General features: G+C 41.4%; 1 protein-coding gene across 1 annotated transcript; it reads left to right on the forward strand.

The window, feature by feature from the left end:
* Positions 1–1,789: 1,789 nt before the first annotated feature.
* Positions 1,790–20,750, forward strand: LOC113164215 (FERM and PDZ domain-containing protein 4-like; the record flags this gene model as incomplete). The annotated part of the gene is made up of 16 exons (XM_026363394.2): positions 1,790–1,920; positions 6,247–6,398; positions 7,211–7,313; positions 7,872–7,917; positions 8,521–8,625; positions 8,868–8,975; positions 9,970–10,101; positions 11,560–11,679; positions 12,212–12,348; positions 12,739–12,865; positions 14,657–14,746; positions 14,865–15,047; positions 15,163–15,301; positions 15,846–16,400; positions 16,455–16,859; positions 17,218–20,750. Coding segments are annotated over 16 exons (5,877 nt in total), but the record flags the coding sequence as incomplete, so codon positions are not given.
* Positions 20,751–21,836: the final 1,086 nt, after the last annotated feature.

Consider the following 21,836-nt stretch of genomic DNA (forward strand, 5'->3'; position numbering starts at 1 on the left):
GGATTTGTTTTCTCTGTGATGAGAGGGATTATGGGATGAAGGAGGCGAGGCCACGGCAGTTTAGTTCAGTTCGGACCAAAGCTGCTCTCAGCAGCGGCACAATAACAAACACAGATGAATGTCTGGCTGCACACTGGAGATCTGCACAGCCGTTAACGCCATAGCCTCTGTATATTCTCAACACAAGAGCCTCTGATTGGGATTCTGAAGTGGTGGTGGATCTGTTTTTCTTTCGGATGACTGGAGATCAGCAGAAAAACAAGTGTCTGACTGAGATCTGTGGATGTTAACAGAATGGAGGGGAGTTGAACTCAAAATGGATCTATTGCTTTTAAGGATGACTTCACTACCAGCTGTGTTGTTTTGCTGCAGTTGGTGCATTTCTCCAGTCAAATGAAGCAACATTAGTATTTTTCCTTCTTCTGCATGACAGCTGATCAGCTGGATGACTGAGACTGAGACACTTTCCCCAGCGTCCTTACTACTTGCTGCTTGTTGCACACTTTAAAACGAAGGACAATTTTCTTTTTCACCCACTGTAAGCAATGACATGATTGACTGATGTATTCAACCCATCAACAAAACAATATGGGGGTTGATCAACTGGATTTTTACGGTGATGATGTTCTTATCTTGTATGTATTTTCACCTACTTCGAGACTTTGCGTTAGCATATCCTTTTTAACTCTTTTATAATTATCGGAAAGCTCCAAAAGCTAAAACCACAGTAATGTCCTTGCACACAATGTCAAACACTAAGAGAATTTTGCTGTGTAGTAGAATATTAGTCAGCTTGTTGGCGCTGAAATGCCATTAATCTTCCCATAGTTACTGTACCCATCAGCCTGCTTGCACAGATTTCAGGTCAGGACAGTGAACTTGTCTTTATGGGAGGACGTGCTCTCCAAAATAAATCAGACATGAAGTGCAGACATGCATTTGTTGAGTTTCTGATTATTTTTGTGGAGTGTTATGGGATGGCTGCCTAATGATATGTGCACGGTCAGTCACCGCAGCATGTGAGGCACTGAAGTCTCGGCACTATTGATTTCTAGGATGATTTCTCACACGTTTTCCATAATTCATGCTGAGGTGCCACATCTGGGCCATGTTCTTCTCTTTTCACCTCCCCCTGTCTCACTCCTTTTTTCCGCTCTCCTGAAATCCTCAATGACATTGTTAGCATAATCTGCAGCAAGCGAATCAGCTGTCACATCATTGCCTCGCCTCACTGCCCGCGCACAGCGCAGAGCAGCTACCACAGAGCTGGCCGTGCATACAGCTATCGATCACAAATCTACGGAGCCGATGAGCTGTTATTTGACTGTGGTCGATTGCACTAAGTAGTGCTATCTCACACTGCAAGCCACACACCGAGACAAAGAAGTCACATTAATTGGACTGAGAGGGATTTAACTAGAGCTGTGCAGAGTGTCTCTCGGTGCATTTATCAAGAGAGGGGATAAATTATTTTAAAACTGACCTTTGAGTCTTTTGTTAAATTATTTGACTCTGGAAATATGTAGCTGTAGGTGCTGTGATGTGTGTAATGTTCTATGGATCACCTCCCTTTACAAAGTTCTTCCAGCTCCTCTTAAGATTTGCTGCAGCTTTATAACAAAGTGTATTTAGACCCTTAGGTTCATTTAACCGTAATTTAATGTTTGTTCTGAACAAGAGTTAAATTTCTGACCCGGCTTTTTAGTTGTTCCCTATAAACAAACGTGAATCACCTGGATTTATTTGAGGACATATTAAATGACGATGAACCTTATTTTACCATCCTTTGTGTTTCAGCCATAAGAACAAAATGACGGGCTGGCCACCCCCCGGCCCAGGCTCCTGGAGTGGACTACAGGGGCCTCCATATAGCTGGGACAGCATGAACAGCAGCAGGGAGGGACGGGACTGCCTCACCACGTATGTTTCATAATCAACGCTATACACCAACTAAACAATAAGCTATCATGTAATATACAGTACCATTAAAAAAGAAAACACTATATGCAGTTAAGTACAGTAGTTAAATAAAGGCCAGAACAGTGTTGAGACAGTAGAGGCTGAAGCCCTGTTCCCAAAACCATCAGTCCAGTTTCATCACTTACAGGAGTTTAATATTTATGAGCCACTTTTCTAGGTATTGTTTCATCTACTTCTTCTCCTCTCACATGCACAAGTGGCTGGGCCATTCTGAATTCATCCTGTGTGTACAGCGCCTACTGTCTGTGTAAATTTGTCATGCAGAAAGAATCCTTCTGCCAGGTGAAAATGCAAATCCTCAAGTTGGACTTGGGTTAGGGGCTTGTCAAGAAGAACATTATGCACTATGAATCCAGCCACTGTGAGACAGCCTGTCTGTGCAGATTTCCGACTATTCTCTTGTCTTCTATCATATTTCTCCTCTCATTTTATATACACGCTATGCATATACGTGTCTGAATGTTCTGTAGTGTGGTTTCTCGAGTGCTTATTTGCCTTCACATCACCATTGTAAGTAAATAAGAAATAAGCTTTCCTTTCATTTTACCATACCTTGCTCTATATTGTCATTCTCTATTCATACTGCTCCTCCCCTCTTCCTTCATCCGCTCTTCTGTGTCTCTTATTAAATTCTTCTCCTCCTCTCCTCATCACGGGGGAGTCAAATATGATGAGGGTGACAGCTCTGCTTATGTGCCTTTGTTCCCAGAGAAAAGCTGATGGCTTTGGAGGTGGTGACACAGATTGACTGGCACAATTGGATTTCTGAAAAACATGGGGAAGAGAAAGAAATAGAAAAGAGAGTGGTTCAAGTAAATGATTGTTTAATATAATGAGCACGATCTAGCAGCTTTTTCTATATATATATATATATATATATATATATATATATATATATATATATATATATATATATATATATGACTGCACGGATCTATTTGATTATGTTTTTCATTTAGCAGACACTTTGGTCCAAAGTAAATCAATAAGTCAATAATACTCCATAGGAATGACACTGAGGTGTCAGAGAAATATTTCATCCCATCCAAACAAACAACTAAGGGCTGATTCTGTGCTGCAGCACAGCACAGACTCAGTGTTTGATGTCAATCTTCAAATGTCCAGATGGCTGAGCAAACGCACTTTTATCACCTGAGTTGTGGCTTCAGGGAGGAGGAAGAAAAACTTGATAGTGGTTAGTGGTGAGGTCCAGGCCTACATGACTTTCACGTTTGATGGCAATATCAGTAAGGGATAGTGATGTAGTTTGAAATAGGATGGATCAAATCTGTCGCACTGTTAAAGTATATGCTACCTGATAGCCAAGACTAGATTAGGTGAGTTTTCCTAAGCCTGTTATGCAACTCTTACCATGCTACTCTATGTTCTGTTCACTGTATTACATCATTTTTCACTCATGATGGTTGCCTATCAAAGTCCTTTCAACCTTGCCTGTGATGGCTGTAGCATATGTAAATATATAAACCTAAAATGAGTGAAGTATTAGTGAAGGATAATTTTCACATGCATTTATTTTGCATTGTAAATGTGTTTTACTGATGGTTAGATGATAGTAACCAGAAGAAATTACAGAACTACTGGTATGAGACCTAAACCCTGAGCGTCAGTGTGAATTTCAGGGGGTGCGTGCTGTATTCTATTCTTCCCTGACTAGCAGCAACACCGGGATTTGACCTTTTGTGTTCATCTTTCCTTTGCCCCTTGACATCCTGTCTCTGCCTTCCTGTGGGATTAAACCCCACCGACTGCGACAGGGAAGATGAGCCAGCATCACAGATTGGAACATGCTTCATTACAGACAGATTTAGTTTGAGATTTCAGTGCCGTATGTACAATACAGAGCAACGCAATAATGAGAGATAGAATAAGAAAGCGTAAGATGGAAAGACGAAGGAAGATGGGGTGGAGACTGAGACTGATCCGGATTGTTTGGAGATGAAGTTACTTCCTGGATGAAGGGAACACGCTTCATCTGGGCAGATTTAGGCAAAGCTTGGAGGTATAGTGTTTAAATTGTAGATTAGATAACTAGATCAAAATATTGAGGCCATAGAGCTCATACATAATCTGAAAACAATATCACCTGATAAAATATTAGAGTTTAGTGAGCGACACCGCTATTAACAGATGGGACAGTGTCTATCAGAAAGTAGTTCTTTCAGTGAGCGATCAGACAGTGTGAAGGACAATTCATGATTCACTTCCTGATGCATATTGGCATTGCAATCTTCGGTCTGATGAACCCAAAATAAATTAATCTGGATGGAGTCCAGCATGTTTGGGGTGGACTTGCCCAGGATTAGTGCCAACCTTGGAACATGGAGGTGGGAATGTGCTGATTTGGGGTTGCTTGGGAAAAGAGATTTAAAGATGAACCCAACTTTGCACTGTAACACTGATCGGAAAGATTCCTCCTAGTCTCTGGCAGCAGAGGAATTTTCAGGCATGATCCCAGTGATTAGACCACAATCATAAACAAAACACAAAAATATAAACATAAACATAAACACACAGTAAAAATCACCATCACCAAAGAAGTTATGATCTAAACAAGTGTACACTCTTTGGAATAATTTAAATTTATAGGTAGAGCAACAAAACCCTCCAGCAGAGCAGTAGAAAAGAAACATCAGTAAATCTGGCATCATCCCAGGCTACAGTAGGAGGACCGAATCTGTAATCAAAAATAAAGGCAGACATACAAAGATTAGAATATCACTAATGAATGGTGTACACACTTAGTGTAACTTAGTTCGTTTTTAAATAAGTACCTCACGGGATAGTTAATTTAGTCAAAAGTTTATCTTTGGCATTAACTGGCTTCATTTTTGCTATTCAAATGACAGAATTTGTAATTACATAACATTTTAGTCATAATAACACAAGGTGTATACCACATACTGCTGTCTGTGTGGATACTAGAGGAAGACATAGATAGAACAACAGACAACTCGGAAGTTCTGTTCACTGAGGACACGACAGCTACCAGGGGAACTTTTTAAACTACGAAAGAGGGAGAAGTAGCATCAGATAAAAAGTTACCCTGCTGAAAGTGTATACCACCTCTTAATTAACAGGCGCTATGCATTCTGACTGTCCCGGCCAAGACAGACATCTGAGATTCAGCAAGCAGGAAGCTTTAATTTAATACGGTACATTTCCATTTTAGTGGCGCTCTCATCCTGAGTGGCTAGCAATAAGCTAAGTAAAAGGACAATGTGAAGTTTCTGCTATATTAACCCACATTAAAGTTGAATTAAATGTCGATTGCCCTGCGCGAACACCACAGTGAAAATCATTGTCAGGAAACTGCCACCAGGTTTAGTATCAGCCACAGTTTTACTGGGATCTTTGATTCCAGTCAGAGAAAATAAAAGCCACAATGTCTGAAGATCAAAATGCAGTGAAGTTAGTTTTGCTCAACTGGAAACGCTTTCTTGCTCAGGCCATGCATCATTGTTGATGTGTGAAACTGAAAAACCAACAGCCTCAGGAGTTCATGGATCACATCCACAAAAATAAAAATGACCCGGGAAATGTGGTTAAAAGAAAAGTAGGTGGACATGTAGTCAGAGTTTCTGTTCTTACAACAAACAGATTTACAGATTTAAAAAAACGGTTTAATTCAATGTCTTAGAAACTAGTCTAGAAATATTGATCATTATTATAATGATAAACAATAGTATAAAAAGAGAGAATGAGTCTATTTTTATTTGCCATATTCCTCAGATAAGATTTTCATATGGATGTAAGACGCAAATTGGTTCCAGATTGCAAATTTAGGACATTTTCTGAATGCAGGACTTGTGCCGTCTTTTCTAAATGGATCTTAAGCACACTGTAAAATGTTTGCCAGTGACCCAAACTGTGCCAAGACTCTTATTTATGAGCAGCTGATTGGAAAGCTCTGATCATTCATTCCAACTTTAATGAGATCTGTCTGAGCTAAAACTTTGACTATAGGAATTAATTCATTGATTGAAATTTAATGTGCACTTTTTACTTGCAGAGACCTTCTTTAATAGTAGTCAGTTTGGATCCTTGTTTGATCCATTATGCCTATAACCAGCAATATGCCCGCTTGAAATGTCACTGTCTGCAGACTCATTTGATGTCCCTCTTGATAAGTAGGGCAGCAAATCTGTTGGACTTGACTCTAAGTGAGTCACACTCAACTTTACTTCTCCGACTAAGAAGATATTTTGCTTGTTACTCACTGAGCTCCCCTTTTCCTATATTTTCCAGCCAAGTGTCCCAGAGCAGCTCCCTGGAGGAGGTTCACCTAGATGGCTTGCCCCCCGCCCCTCGCCTGGTGGAGATGAGACGGGACCCTGTCCTGGGCTTCGGCTTTGTGGCAGGCAGTGAGAAACCAGTTGTGGTTCGCTCTGTGACGCCAGGTTTGTGTCTTGGTCTCCTGAGGGTTAAATAAATATACGTGCACTGTTGTTTTTACCGGTTAGCGAGTCTGGGTTTCAAAAGCTCCTCACCATATTACATATATACATAAACATATACAGTACGTTTCTGGTTTTCTGGTAAAACTAATAAAATAAGAAAGTTATATAATGTAGCTTTAAGTTGTTTCCTCTTCCTATCACATTAGAGCACCAGTATTGGTATGTGATGCCTGCATGGAAATCTGATATAAGAGCCAAATGAAGTAGAAACATAAGCCCTCACAACCAGTAGTACAGACGATTTTGGTTTAATGTTTTTGCCAATGTTTTTATTTCGTTCTATTTGAAGTGTGCTAATCAGCTCAACAGCAAACAGTATGGACCCAATGTGATAAACGAAGTGAACACAAACAAATGTTTTTCCTGGAAGTGCTGTTTATTTTGGTCAGTTGGCTGATCACCAAATGACTGGCACACCCTCTATCAGGAGTCAGTGGCTCCACAGACACGTGCAGTGATTTTTCATTTCGGTAATTAATCAGCGTCTCGGAGTCTCAAGCAGACACCTGAGCTTATAAATATTCTATTTATGGTGGTGGGGGAAGAAAGAGGATAAATGCATGTGTCACAAGACGAACACACAAGCAAAGTAAGATCTTAGCTGTACGTCAGCACACTGATGTGCACAGAATCACACATGCACACTCATGTCTTTATTCTTAAGATGCTCTATGATTCATTCATAGAGTATCTTTGTCTACCAGGGCTCAAACTGGGCTATGACCTGTTTGCATGTGTTGTTGTGTATGTAGGTGGTCCATCGGAGGGGAAGCTGTTGCCAGGCGATGAGATCATCATGATCAACGATGAACCTGTCAGCTCAGCCCCGAGAGAACGAGTCATCGACCTCGTCAGGTAATAACAGAAACGGTGGCGAACGCACATTAAAAACATCACATATAAACAAAACTATCTGCGCCCATCATCAGCTCGATCACCTGAATACTAAGTGAAGTTAATTTGGGTGAAATGTCCCTTAAAATATTAATACCCGCCACCAGAACCAGTGCTCTGTGCATGGGCGTGTAAGTTATTGTAACATAACTGATTGTCGTTCATTTGCCTTTATTATTATTTAAAGTTTTGATCATGCTTTCCACTCATCAGCTTGACACAGTTCAGCTTTAATAAATATTCTGAATCTTAATCAGAAAAAATTATTTCCACTATTTGGATGCGCACAGTTTAGCGTGATTCAGATCACATTCACTTAGATGTGAAGCTAATGTGTGTGTGTGTGTGTGTGTGTGCTTCTTGTTTTCCGTGTATCTAAGTGGTGATTGCCAGAAGCATCTCATTCCATTTTACCCCGGCTAATCAAGTTCCCATTGTTTATCTGACATTGTTGTTTACTGTGATTGATGTTTTCTGATGATTTTGTTGACTCTGTGATTTGCTGTTCTCTCGCTTCAGGAGTTGCAAAGAATCCATCATGTTGACTGTTGTCCAACCGTATCCTGTGAGTAGATCACACCGCAAAGATTTTGTGTCATACAAAGAGCTGATCTAATATTTGAACAGAAAATGGCTGCTCTTTATAAACGGGCTGTTACTCGGTTTATGTAATAAACCCTTATTTTTTGTGACAACACATCTCAGTAATGGTCCAAACTGAAAGAATCGATTCGGCTTACCCTAAATTACCTGAAAACAACAACTCGTTGGTCTTATTCCTCTGTGACACTGAGCTTGGTGTTGAAAGACTAGTAAAAACCACAGGGTGACATGTTCTTTCATCACAGCAAACACTGGAGCTCTCCATCATGTTGCATAATCTTCATGACAATTATTTAATCAAAATAAGCGTTTGCCAAGTACTGTTTACAAGGCTGAGTATGAACATGGTGACTTGATTCACTTTTACATATCCTGACAATACCAGACTGACGATGATCCTGTATTAATCCACTCATCTGTTTTATTGATTTTGGTAAATGTAGAACTACGTCAGAAGGGGTCGTGATGTGCTGTGTTTGTGCTTCATCTTTATCACTCTCTCTGTCTCTGTCTCTTCCTTCCTCTTCTTCCTGTCTGTGTCTCTTTTTGGACGGTTGCCTCTCAGTCCCCTAAATCAGCGTTCATCAGTGCAGCCAAAAAAGCCATGCTCAAGTCCAATCCAGTCAAAGTGCGCTTTGCAGAGGAGGTCATCATAAACGGCCAGGTTCCAGTCAGTTCTACCGCACGCACACACACACACACACACACACACACACACACACACACACACACACACACACACACTGGTTTGACCTACTGGATCTTAGCTATGCTTCTGTAGACAGTTCAGTGAATGCCACACAGATAACACAGCTACAAAATTGACTTCATCCACACGGTAAATCTGTTTTCTGTAGAAGCGAACGCAAATGCTCAGAATGAAAAGACACGATCATGTTCCTCATTTTTCAGAACCCGGTGAAGGACAATTCTCTTCTGTTCATGCCAAATGTCCTGAAGGTGTACCTGGAGAACGGGCAGACAAAGTCTTTTCGCTTTGACAGCAGCACCTCTATCAAGGTGTGTATGCGTGTGTGCTCTACCCCTCAAAGCACGCTCAACACTAAATTAGCAGTCTGTGCAGCATCTATAATTGCAAAGGCAGAAAATCATTTAAAGTGGAAATTACTGTGAATTCATACACTTTCACACAGCCCATGAAATTCAATCACTTTTTGAGTTCCAGTCGTTTGAACTCTTTATTTATTCGGGCGGGGAAGCTTGTTCTGACTTGTTGATTCTTATTCTGTTGTATTTCTCTCTGGTTTGTGTGTAGTCGCAGTCTCTTACTCACCTTTACCTTGAATAATATTACCTTAATAAGTAGGTGTAACATGGATTGATTTGAAGTTTACCTGAATTTTTAATGGTTGTTTACTCAAATTATCAGTAAGTTAGTGACGCTACAGAGCTACTTTGTTAAGGAGCTCATTAGTGTTGGATAACAGATCCCTGTAGTGATGTTTTGTCTCAGGTGAACTGTTTACATAGCTGTTCCACGACATATCAAATGCTAACTTGCCATTTACTAAATTGAGTGAATCTGTGTTGATATAAGTTTAAATTACAGGTTTATTGCTGCATAAAGGGGGATTTTGCCACTTGAGGTTTTATAGTTGTGTTCATCAAACCTACTCTAAACAGATTTGGAGTCAGCGTCATGTTCATATTGGTAAAGTGACAAAATTATGTATTTTATAAAAAGTTAATATGTTAGTTTTTGTATTTATTTGTTTATTTTATTGTAGTATTGATCTACTACTATTGACTCAGGAAACAAACTAGCATTCGAGAGCTGCTCTAGAACAATCTTGGACAACAATACAAGAAAAACTCAGTTCGTAAATGTAGCATTTTATTAGTGATTTAATGCTTTTAGTGCTTCCTTCACCGTCGGTACAGAACTGAAAAGGACATTCATTTCTTGAATGCTAAATGTGAACTAGTGCATGACTAAAAGTATGTATTATGCAGCAGGAGGCTGTTTTTATGGACATTTTCGTGGTGTGTTTAGGACGTGATCCTAACCCTGCAAGAGAAGCTGTCAATCAAATGCATCGAGCACTTCTCGCTCATGTTGGAGCAGAGGACGGAAGGCTCTGGAAGCAAACTGCTTCTCCTGCATGAACAGGAGATGCTTTCTCAGGTAAGAGATGTTTTTCTTTTTGTTCCCCTTTTCATTGTCTTCTTCTCTCTTAGACACGCACCAACTTGAGTGCATGCACACACACACATACACACACACACACACACACACATTCCTGCTCAGTATTCAAGCAGCATTCGAACCCCAGTGTCATTTATCAGCACTGGCACAGCAGGGGCGACAGCTCACATTACACCTACTCTCTCTCTCACACACACACACACATATATTTGCACATAGACCACTAATACACACACACACACACACTCATCCACAGTGCCCGCTACATTCTAATGAGGTAGCGGGATCACAGGAGGACAGTTTTAATATTCATTCAACACAGTTCAAATGTGAAGCTCTGCATTTGGCACACACAGTGGCAGATGTTTAACAGTCATTGTTCTCTGACACGCTTGATAAATCACACACTTTACTATAATACAGCTGAGTGTCAACCTTGGTGGCAGGTGTATGGAGAAGGTATTTCTTGAAGAAGGAAGTAAACTCCATCGCACTCTCTACGCCCGCTCTGTAAATAATTCATAATACATGATCAATATTTAAAGGATGATTTTGGTCTTGCTGGTTTTGTGTTGAATAAGAAATGGAATAATTTTTTTCTGGGTTACTGCTGCTGAATTACATAATCGTGTCAAAGTCCATGTCACAGCCATTTCTTTAATGACCAGTGGTGGTATGTGATGAAGGACATACATGAGTCTTTGTAATTCATTTTTATTTCACAACATTTCAGAGACGAATATTAGACTTTTTACAGTCCAATATATAGTACTTTAATTTTATCCATAAAACCTGTTCTCGTTTTATAAAATATGATGATGATAAGAGAAGCAGATAAGCAGATTTCCCCAACGCAAAATGTTCTTTTTGTAATTATTTCTTCTTGACACTTTATTCATTTTACATTAAGGCATTTTTTTTGGAAGAGACTTATTAAACTTGTTGACCAGGGGAACCAGGGTTTTAACCACTCACCCCACAGTGGACAGATGTTTTATTTTATTATATATACATTTTTTTTTTTTTTATTATGAATAAAAAATATATATAAAATTAAAAAAGCACAGAACTAAATTGTGATATTGAGACATTAAACTTGTGATAAAGTCTCACTTAGAAAAGGTATTTTGTTTGAATTAGCAATAATGATCATTTATGTCATTCAACTTTGGTACATTTTGTTTGTAATACTACTGCATGTATACAGCAGTGAAATTTATAACACAGTACTTTTACTTGTAATTTATAGCATTGATACTTTTACCTTAAATCGCAATAACAATTAGTATTACATATGCTTAAATCCACATTCATCACAAATTTTCAAAAGCATGTTTTTCCTGCTCATTATTTATCTGTGCATGTGTTGATGCTGTTCTCTCCTTCTCTATCCCACATGTCTTTGTTCATCCCGGTCTTCTTCCTTTGTGACGCCAGGTGACCCAGAGGCCCGGCTCTGACAAGACGAAGTGTTTCTTTAGAATCAGCTTCGTGCCCCGGGACCCCGTGGAGCTGCTCCGGAGGGACCCTGTAGCATTTGAATACCTCTATGTGCAGGTCAGCAAAAAAACAAATAAAACCTCCAAACTGATTTTGATCATTACAGTAAATAAACATGTTTACTCCCATATTAGTTGAAAATGATAAGTAGAAAACAACTTTGAGAGTGTGTGTACAAACTGGCTCATGGCTTGGAAATGAGTTTTGGCCTTTAATACAATTACTCTGATAGACTAATAGAAATAAACCCCACTACAGTCCCCAAATAAACCCTTGTCTTGTCTATAAAATAAGAAGCTGCTTCCCCATAGGATTCTTTTATAATTACTGAAATAGCCTGAGAGAAGAAAAGCTAATCATCTGCTTTTGCTAGACTTCACCATTCAGTGTTTCCGAATCCTTCATCAGGGACTGGAAGCTGTGTCCCTTTGAAGGAATCTCAAGCTACAAAGGTTGAGAACAACTTATTTCATCACAGTGGGACTGTTGCTCTGCTTGAATTGCTCTACGGAGACATGAAATGCACGTCACATGCCCCTCATCTTGACTTTAGGATACTTATGCAACTTTGCTTCCTGCTTTGCTGTAGAGTTGTAACGATGTCGTTTTGGAACGGTTCGGCCCAGAGCTGAAGTACGACGCCGCGCTCCGATTGGCCGCGCTGCAGATGTACATCCTAACGATGGCAACTAGACAGAGCCAGAAAGTCTCCCTCAAATACATCCAGTAGGTTTTGTGTGTGTGTGTGTGGGTGTGTGTGGGTGTGTGTGTCTGGGGGGGGGGGGGTTGTGTTTTTGACACCACTAACATGATCTGTAATGTTAAGCTGCTGTACAGCCTGGAGCTGCTCATCAATAATAAATAACAGTCTGACTTGGGCTTGTTTGCAAAGATTTTCTGCTAAGTTTTAACCTATGAGTTAAAAGAATTTGTTGCATTTACCATTTACTACATACAATTCACATTCATTAACGGTGTAGACCTCCACTATACCTATTGTCTGAAAGTAGACATCATCCAATGTTGAACATTTGAGATATTTTTCTCTGTGTGGAAGTACTTTGTTTTTTTTTTTCCAAGGGTGATTTTATGGTGAAATCAATTTCCTCTCAACAGAAAGGAGTGGGGGTTCTCGCTTTTCCTGCCTCCTGCCGTGCTGTCCAGCATGAAGGAGAAAAACATCAAGAAGGCTCTGACACACATCCTCAAAACCAACCAGAACCTCGTGCCTCCAGGGAAAAAAGTAAGCAGCCCTCTTTGTCTTTCTTTGCCCTTGCTAATAAACTTCTCATGCACGCACATGCGGACCGACGCACCGTCTCTTTGTTTTCTGATGCAATATCCTAAAATAGCATCGCTGCCATGCTCTGCCTTGTAAAGGTTCTCACCCTTGTCAACCTAAGGCCAGGTGTGGCGCCAGACCTTGAATGCTAATGGGAGATGCACTGTCACTCTGTGATAATAAGAAATTCATTTGCATACAAATACACACATGTCCCAATCAGGGGCCACTAAACCAACTCAACTTCAGCACTGAACTTTTAGCTCTTTGGGAAGTTTCATAACAAAAGCAGCTGCTGGTCTGTTTATTGTTTTTCCCCATGTTAACTTTGATATATATAAATGAAATGAGCAGTATTACAAGGATCACCTTATTTCTCACTCAAGGTTGGGTTTGACTCTAAACTTGTAGGAACAAAGCCAAATGTTTTTTTTTTTTACTTCTATTACTTTTATCTGATATTATCAGGCACTGTAAAGACTTAAAGCAGTGTTAAATCTTTAGAATTGGATTACTATTTGTGGAAAACAGTTGAAATAGGTAAGTCTGCTTTGTGACTGGTTGAATAATTCCCACATTTACAAAAGTGACAGAATATTAAATTCTTCCGGTTATTCTAAAAGTTATTTACAGGGTGTGCTGCCTCTGAGAAATGAAGCATTCACTGAAGCTGAACGTTTGGGCAACATTACTCATCAGCAGGCTAATTAGCAATGTTATATGCCCAATTTAATTTAACAGTTTTGTGTGTAGAGAATGAAGGAATGTGCATTAGTTCAGGTCAAAGCGTGTTTCTGTGTGTGTATATATATATATTTATATATACACAGTGTCAGTCAGCTGTGAGGGATATTGATCTCTTCTCTCCAAGCCTGAGCCGTACAATGTGCGAGCTAATGATTTGTATTCACAGTAGCAGTTGATATTCAATCCATTCATTAGGGAGAAATACAGCCAAGTAACAACAATGAACTGCCAAGCAACTCAAAACACTGATGCTCCAAATCAGCTTTCTCATTAGGTCTGGAAGATATCGCTCAGTCGTCATCCAAAAAGGCTGCTCACTCGGTTTTGTGGAAACATTTTGGTTACAGCACAGCAAGAATTTCATAAAAACGAAACGATTTTCTATTAGAGATATTTGGATTTAACTGGTAAGGTCAGATATCACATTAGCCTTTTCTTTCTGATGGTGACATAAACATTACTGAATTATTTGGCGGTCTTAGGTGCAACATTATTGGCTCGTACAGTAGACAGTAGTTCCATATGAGTCTAATGAGTAAGTGGTTATCAATTTAATATATGACACATACATCATTTTTATTGCTTTTGCATTACAATTGTATTGTCATGCCTGAACATGTGGTGCTCAAATTTAAAAAGCACCAAAAACCTATTGTAAATATGACAGTTGGCCACTGTATGTACATGTTTTTGGCAACTATGGAAATACATACACATTTGGTGCTTTCAATTTAGAATTTTAAAAAATCCCTTTGACCCAAAATGGCTAGAGGGATACACATCCACACAGGCAAGCCATAAAGAGTACTGCTGCAGAACAGCTCTTCAGATTTTGATCAGATTTAAATGATATGATGGGATATACAGTAATGGAAAATCAGTGTTCCAGATCAAAATGGCTTGGGTGCGCTTTACATCTTGACCTTAGAGGACTAATGTGTCTGCTCAGCTTGAAGTGATTTTGTTTTAGATGCTTACTAATGTATTTCACTTCTCTCTGTGCAGCTCACTGCTTTGCAGGCTAAGGTGCATTACCTGAGGTACCTCAGTGAACTCAGACTCTACGGCGGGAGGGAGTTCAAATCAATACTTTTGGTAAGGCCATTAGTTCTGGAGAAGATTTGAAAAAGTTTGAGAACTGAGCAAAACAAACAAAACTTTTACACAACTGTCTTTAAATTAAGTTTGTTGTCATGCACACTACTTCCTGTAGCAAGGGGAGAAACAGACAGAGGTGACGCTATTAGTGGGCCCACGTTATGGCATCAGTCATGTCATCAACGCCCGGACCAACCTGGTGGCCCTTTTGGCCGACTTCAGCCATGTGAACCGCATCGAGATTCTCACTGAGGATGAGACCAATGTCCGACTGGAGCTGCATGTTCTGGACGTCAGGGTGAGTATAGTTCTGTCTGAAAACAGCAGGACAGGGAAACATTATTACGTCCTTGACAACTCAGGTAAAATATGTTTTTTATTGTCCTCCCTCCCTTCCCTACTTTTTTTTGTAGCCCATCACACTGATCATGGAGTCGAGTGATGCAATGAACCTGGCCTGTCTAACAGCAGGATATTATCGCCTCCTAGTGGACTCAAGGAGATCTATCTTCAACATGGCCCACTGCAACAGCGCTGGAGGGGACGACAGTAGTGAGTTATTTTTAACTATTCATGTACGTGTGGTCATTAGAGTATGGATTAAACAATAATAACAAAGCGGGAGGGAAGATGAATTTGAATAAAAGATCTGTTCATGACATGCAGCAGAAACATTTAAAATTACTGTACAGCCAAAAAAGAACTATTTTAATAAGTTATTCACATTTCAGAGTATAAAGTCAGTATTTAAATTAAAGTAAATTGAAATATTTATATAACAAAGTCTGTGTTTTTCCAGACCAAAATCACTTGTGTAAAGCAGGAATGTACGAACGTAGAAACTATGAATGACCTTTGACCTGGCAGCATACTCATATACAGAGATGAATAACCAATCAATAATTTGAGAAGTTGACGAACGCACTTGTACTGACAGACAAAGACGAGATAAAAAGGCTTAAAAATTTATATTTTACAGCCTGGCATAAAATCTCAAAAGTCTTGAAGTAGCACATTGAAAAGTCTAGTGGAGACAAGCTTCTTTAAAATTTAAACATTATAAAATATAAAACACTTTCATTGCTGCTGTCTGCAGGCCAGGATCGTATCCTGGAGTGGCCGTACAGCACATCTTTGGGGGACAATGAGGAGTCATCACCCAGAGCGCTCTACAACAGGAACTCGGACTATTCAGATGGACAGGGAGAAAACAGCATCTCTCCTTATTTCCATGAACCCCAGAACCCTGACAGAGACCTTGGGACACGGAGAAGTCCATTGCCTCCTCCTCTTCCCCCTGCAACCAGACACAAAACTCAAGACTCTCCTCGGAGCTCCAAAGTGTCATTTATATTTGGGGGTGACCCTCCCCTGAACAAGCCGAGGAACTTAGGCTATGAAAGACTGTTGGAGAGCCCTGAGGTATCTGAGCACAGATCGCCCTACTTACACAACAACACAGACTTTCAGCCACAGGACAGGGTGCCATTTCAGTTCAGTGGCCTGACTCATGTCTACAGTAACATTATAAGCGAGGAAGGTGGGGAGGAGCCACTGCTAAGGGATCTGTTTTATCGCGACACAACAGATGATGCTGAGGATGACGACGATGCTTCCTGTGAAGAAGATTCCACTGGGGGGACACCAGTGGGTGACGAAAGAGTGGCTGGAGATGAAAACTGCGGCAACCAAGGAGGAGCTTTAGCCACGGCAGCCGGAAAAGCAACCTTCCTCACACTTTCTGGTTCCACTGATGACATCATTGACCTGACGTCACTCCCTCCCCCAGAGGGAGACAATGGCGTCGATGACAGTGAGGATGACGCACTTCTACAGACGCTCAACCTTGCGATTGCAGCGCCGCCGCCAGGTTTTCGGGACAGTTCAGATGAGGACACGGCTCCTGAGGGAAGGCCACTAAGCACACACGACATCGAAGACATCCCAGTATCGTTAATTGATGCTATTCCCACACATGGGGAGGGGGAAGGGAGCAGGGGTGGAGAGAGAAGGCTGGATAATGCGGTCATGAATACTCTACAGGCACTGGAGGCTCTATCTGTCTCTGAACAGAGACCTCCCATACCACCACCCAACAGTAACAACCCAGGTCTGTTCAATAGTAATGCAAGCATTACTATTTAATCACTGTCATTTATATCTTTAAACTGTTAGCTTAAGGTTTCTGACCTTTTTAGTCAACAAGATCCACTCTTAAGAGATTCTGTGTCTCACTCTAACTCAAATTTATTCATTTAGACATATTTCATTAGTTATTTTTTGTTGGTACATCTTGTAAAGTTTTTATTTTCTGTGCCCCCTTTACATTAGCAAACACATCCATGACACCAGAACAGACCATTTATATAATGATCATGGTGCTGTGAAATTTATAACTGTACTCATTTAACAGCAGTTAACTTTTAGTTCAGTGACCCTTATTTGACTTTGTATCTCTTATCTTCTAGGTGTTTACACATCACGAGGCTTTAGCCCACAGTCATCCTCAGATTCTGGCAACGAGACCAATTCATCGGAGATGACTGAAATCTCTGAATTGGCTGCTACTCACAGGCTCAGCGAGAGCCACATGCGTCTTCTCGTGGCCACGAGGGAAGGATACCAACCTTTACTTGAGGAGAAAACAGAATTCCCAATCTCTCCCAGTACAGGAGGAACAATACAAAAAAAAACTCGTAGTCCAACGCAGCACCTTCAGCCTCCGGCGGTTCCTCCGAGGCGTAGCCCTCAGTTGGACACTGCATCATCAGGGCCGGACATCTTGCAGGTGAGATCCCAGACTAATCTCTCATCCACTCTGCAGCGGCCTAGTTCCACCACACCTGGAGGCAAACATCACAAAAAGTCTGCAGATTCCAGTGGGAAGTATAATACCTTCAGCACAAGGGAAGGGCATCGAGGGGAATGTGCCGGTCGCAGCCATCTTGACTTTGACCAGCGCACTTCATTCTGTCAGCAAGGGGAAAGTCAAAGAAGGCAGAATTCTTTTTTGGCAGAAAATCCTGGAGCTGAGGGTCTTGATGTGAACAGCATGCCTCATGACCATCACAGAATTCCCCGCCCTCCTTCCTCTACCTCTGACCGTCTCTTAGATGTTGTCAACTTGGGTGACTGTGGTGCAGATAATGGGGCAGCCCCTGTTGAGCAAGATGAACATCTAGTTGTAGCGTCATTACTTTCCCCAACCAAAAAATCCAGATCAGCAGGGTCCGACCAGGGATCCGACATACAAAGTGACCATCAGCCAATATCAAGACAGCAGAGTGTTGCACGTTTGTGTGAGTATCATCTAGCTAAAAGGATTTCAAGCTTGCAGGGAGAAGCTCACAGCTCATTACAGGGTTCTCTGTGCTCATCACTGGATGCAGGTGGCAGCACAAACAGCAGTGCCTGTGCCACCCCAACTGATTCACCACTGGGTCCTGGTGCGGTTGAATCAAAACACCACCATTTGCAAAGGCACCCACTTTCTAGTTCCTCCTCCTCATTACTCAGGGTGCTAAACTATGAAGACAACAAACCTGGAATCTCTCACAGCATCCCTGGCCAGAACAACCAGGGAAAAGAACTCCATTCTCATGCAGATCCCGCCCTCCTTCGGAAGATGTTGCCCAACATTCACCCTCCTGCTGGTGGGGCTGAACCAGGCCGGCCCTCCTCAGCCACACCATCTAAACATAAAGAGACTTCAGGTACTGGAGGCAAGAGGCCTCATAATGATCTACATGCTAAACAACAGGCCTATTTTAAGGGGCTGAACCAGAAAGAAGGCAGCGAGGCCTACAGACAACTGATTAACTATCTAACAGTGAGCCAGATGCATCAGGGGGGGAAGCTGCACAGTGCAGGCATGGGAGGGGCAGTGAAAAAAGATACCAGGCGTTTTATCACTAGCAACCCTCAGCTTGTCGAAATGGTTAAGAATAGGAGCAACACGATCGCTCGCTGCCCATGTATGCCTTCATCTGTATCATCCCCATTCCTTAGCCCAAATGCAGCCACCACGCAGCAGGCAAATAAAAATCTGATGTTATATCATTCTGCCACGCTTCCTGCCAAACTCAAGAGAAGTCCAGACGTGCATGCTCAAAGACTGAATGACAGTCTAGATTTCAGACCAGCAACTGCTGAGAGGAGGAGCTCCTTTTCCGGCCTGGAAAGTGAGCTAGAGAGGAGTGGGATGGACCCGGAGCATTTCCTGTCCCTATATAAGACGGAGAGCTACATCAACCGTGATGGGGGATCCATCACAGGTGGGAACCGTGAGGTTGGAGGTACCGCAAACCGTCTACCACCTCGATCAAGAAGCCAACCTAGTGGCAACACAGAGGACTGGTTCAAATCAGACCCAAGGGCAAAGCAGGCAGTTCGTCAATCTCCTTATCGTCATCCTAACGATTCTGTTTGTTACTCTGCTACCCCTGGTGTAAGCGGTCAGCGAGCAGAATTCAACACCATCTCATTAGGCAGGGGAGACCACCCGTCAGCTTTTATCAGGCAGGCATCTACTGGAAGAGCTTGTATCACCTCTCCAACTCCAATCCCACCACCTCCCCCTCCTCCACCTCCCCCTCCTCCTTTGTCTTCAGCCAACAGTAGCTCTAGTAACTCAGGATGCACACAGGATCCAGTCCATTCCATCCATGCCCAACAGAACCAGAACCACATTCAGACTGTTACCCCAACCCTGCCACAAACAGATCCCTTCAGCAATAGCCTGCAAAGGGGCCGGGAGCTCAAGCGCAGCTCCAGTAATGTGACTGCCAGTTCTGGTAGTGTTGAAGTTCTGTTTGACAAGCCCACCCGAAGCCGGAGCCAGCAGCCCTTGTCACCACCTGTGCCCCTGCAAGGTGAGACCAAAGCACAGAGGAGGCCAACAAGGAAGCGGCTCTCCAAGAGCTACTCACAAGGCTCTGTGTCTTCACACACCACGTGCTGGTCTACAGGCAGCAGAGTCGACAGCAGAAGAGCATCTGTGGCTTTTCCATTACAGAAAGATCCTAAACACATGAAGGGCTCTCAAAAACTAGACACAAGTCCGTGGAGATGCAACGGGCCTTTTAGCTACTGTTTTTTCAAACGTAAGAGTGAGGGTGAAGAGGATGACGTTGAGTGGGAGAAGCCCAGGCGGAGTCGTGGCGGGATCGATATTGATAACGATGGAGCTGGTGCATCAGCCATATTGCCCTGTGGCTCGGCAGTGGATGCTGCAGGGGAGCAGCTGTATGGGGAAGTCCTCAACAACATGAGCTTCAGTGACCGTCTCTCGCGAATCAACGCACTCAAGGACCACATGTATTGTTTCCCTTCCGGCTTTACAGATGTCCGCCGTGATGCCAGTGAGCTCATTGCACTGGTGAGATCCAGCATAGGTCGCTGCGATCGTGGAGCCCAGATGCCAATACAGGACGTGTCCCAGTACAAGCAGCTCCTCTCTGTTGAGTCAAAAGAATTGGGCCGGGCATGCCGGAGGATGGCACAGGCCCACAGTAGTCCTGAGGAGATGTTGCTAGCTGTGACCTGCAGCTTCCAGGTGCTATGCTGTCTCTGTGAAGCTTGTATGTGTCTGGTTAGAGGTCTTGGAGCCTCTGCCTCACACCAACAGAGAGAAGTCGTGGCAAAGGTTGACGAGGTTGTTATGAACTATATATGTTTGCTAAAAGCAGCTGAGGCTGCCACTGTGGGAGCACCGGGAGAACACAGCGTGAAGGCCCTTGTCCGCCACTCCAGTACCATGTCAGCCATTGCTAACGCACTCACCCGCTCCCTTAAAACGCTGCTTAGCAAGTAGAGACTACTTCTTATGCTTTATAGTGTGGCCTATGCAGTCAGTAGAAGTCTGTCTTTAAGCATCTTATTTGAGAGTCTTCTGGAAGAATTAAATCTTTTTCAGATTAGGTCTGGACAGTCTCTGTATCAAAATCAAAAACATATAAAACTTCTTCTAGTTACTATTAAAGTTACTTAACACTCCAACTGAAAAGACGACCAAGATGCTGAAAGGCAGTCCTTATCTGAATGCACTTGCTTTTTGTGATGACAATATTGTAATATTGTATATTTACAAAGCCATACTGTCACACACCTTTGTAATATTACATGTACCTAGATACCCGTTTACCTGTGCATTATGTAACTTAATTAAAAAATGTATATATTGTACATGAATACAGTAAAATATATTATTTGCCGTAGCAGTTTCAAGAAGCCACTGTGTTAAGCTTCATTTGCTCTTGGAGTGAATTCACTTTCAGTGCAATCAGTTCATAAAATGCAGTTTTAGTACAGATAATTATAATTGTAATTATAACAATCTACTTGTAGAAATCTAAGTAAAATGTGTCACTGTACATTCAGTGAAGAAACTCTTATTATCAATTTATTTATATGTTAAAAACATGGTTACATTTCTGAATGACTGTAAAAGATTTGAACCCTGTTGCAGTTCATTGCAAAATGAGAGGAATATTTGGTAGAAATCTTGAAAATACAGGGACACGAATTGCACAACATTATTCACTGCTTCATATTTTACCACTTAAATTATTTTTAGACATAAATAATAAACAGTTAATAATACACCCCCACCCCATAAATATATATAATTATAGTACTATAATATCAACAATTTAGAAAACATTAGAATTTCTAAGATTGAAATTTTTATTATTGTATTAATGATATCTAATTCTTTTTATTTTTTTTTTGTTTATTATCACATGTTTTGGAATGACTTCTGTACTTGAATTAACTATTGTTTCACATCATGTATCAAGATGCAGTCATGTCTCTTGACGATAAAGTTTATTTCCTCATTTTTTTTTTCAGTCATTCACAAACCTATTAAAAGAAATTTTACAGATATTTCTATGTCTCCTCGTATTTGTCTTTTGGTTTGAATACTTTACTGTAGTTAGATTAATTTGAATATTAGCTTCATGAAACTATTATTACATCAAAGCTCTTGATGCTGGATTGTGGAGTTGCACTAAAATCCAAGCCTTAAAGAGGACTCCCAGGTTTACTTGATGCTCTTTATAGAACAGTTACCATCCTCTCTGTGTGG

Source organism: Anabas testudineus, chromosome 2, assembly GCF_900324465.2.
Source record: "Anabas testudineus chromosome 2, fAnaTes1.2, whole genome shotgun sequence".
Taxonomy (NCBI): Eukaryota; Metazoa; Chordata; class Actinopteri; order Anabantiformes; family Anabantidae; genus Anabas; species Anabas testudineus.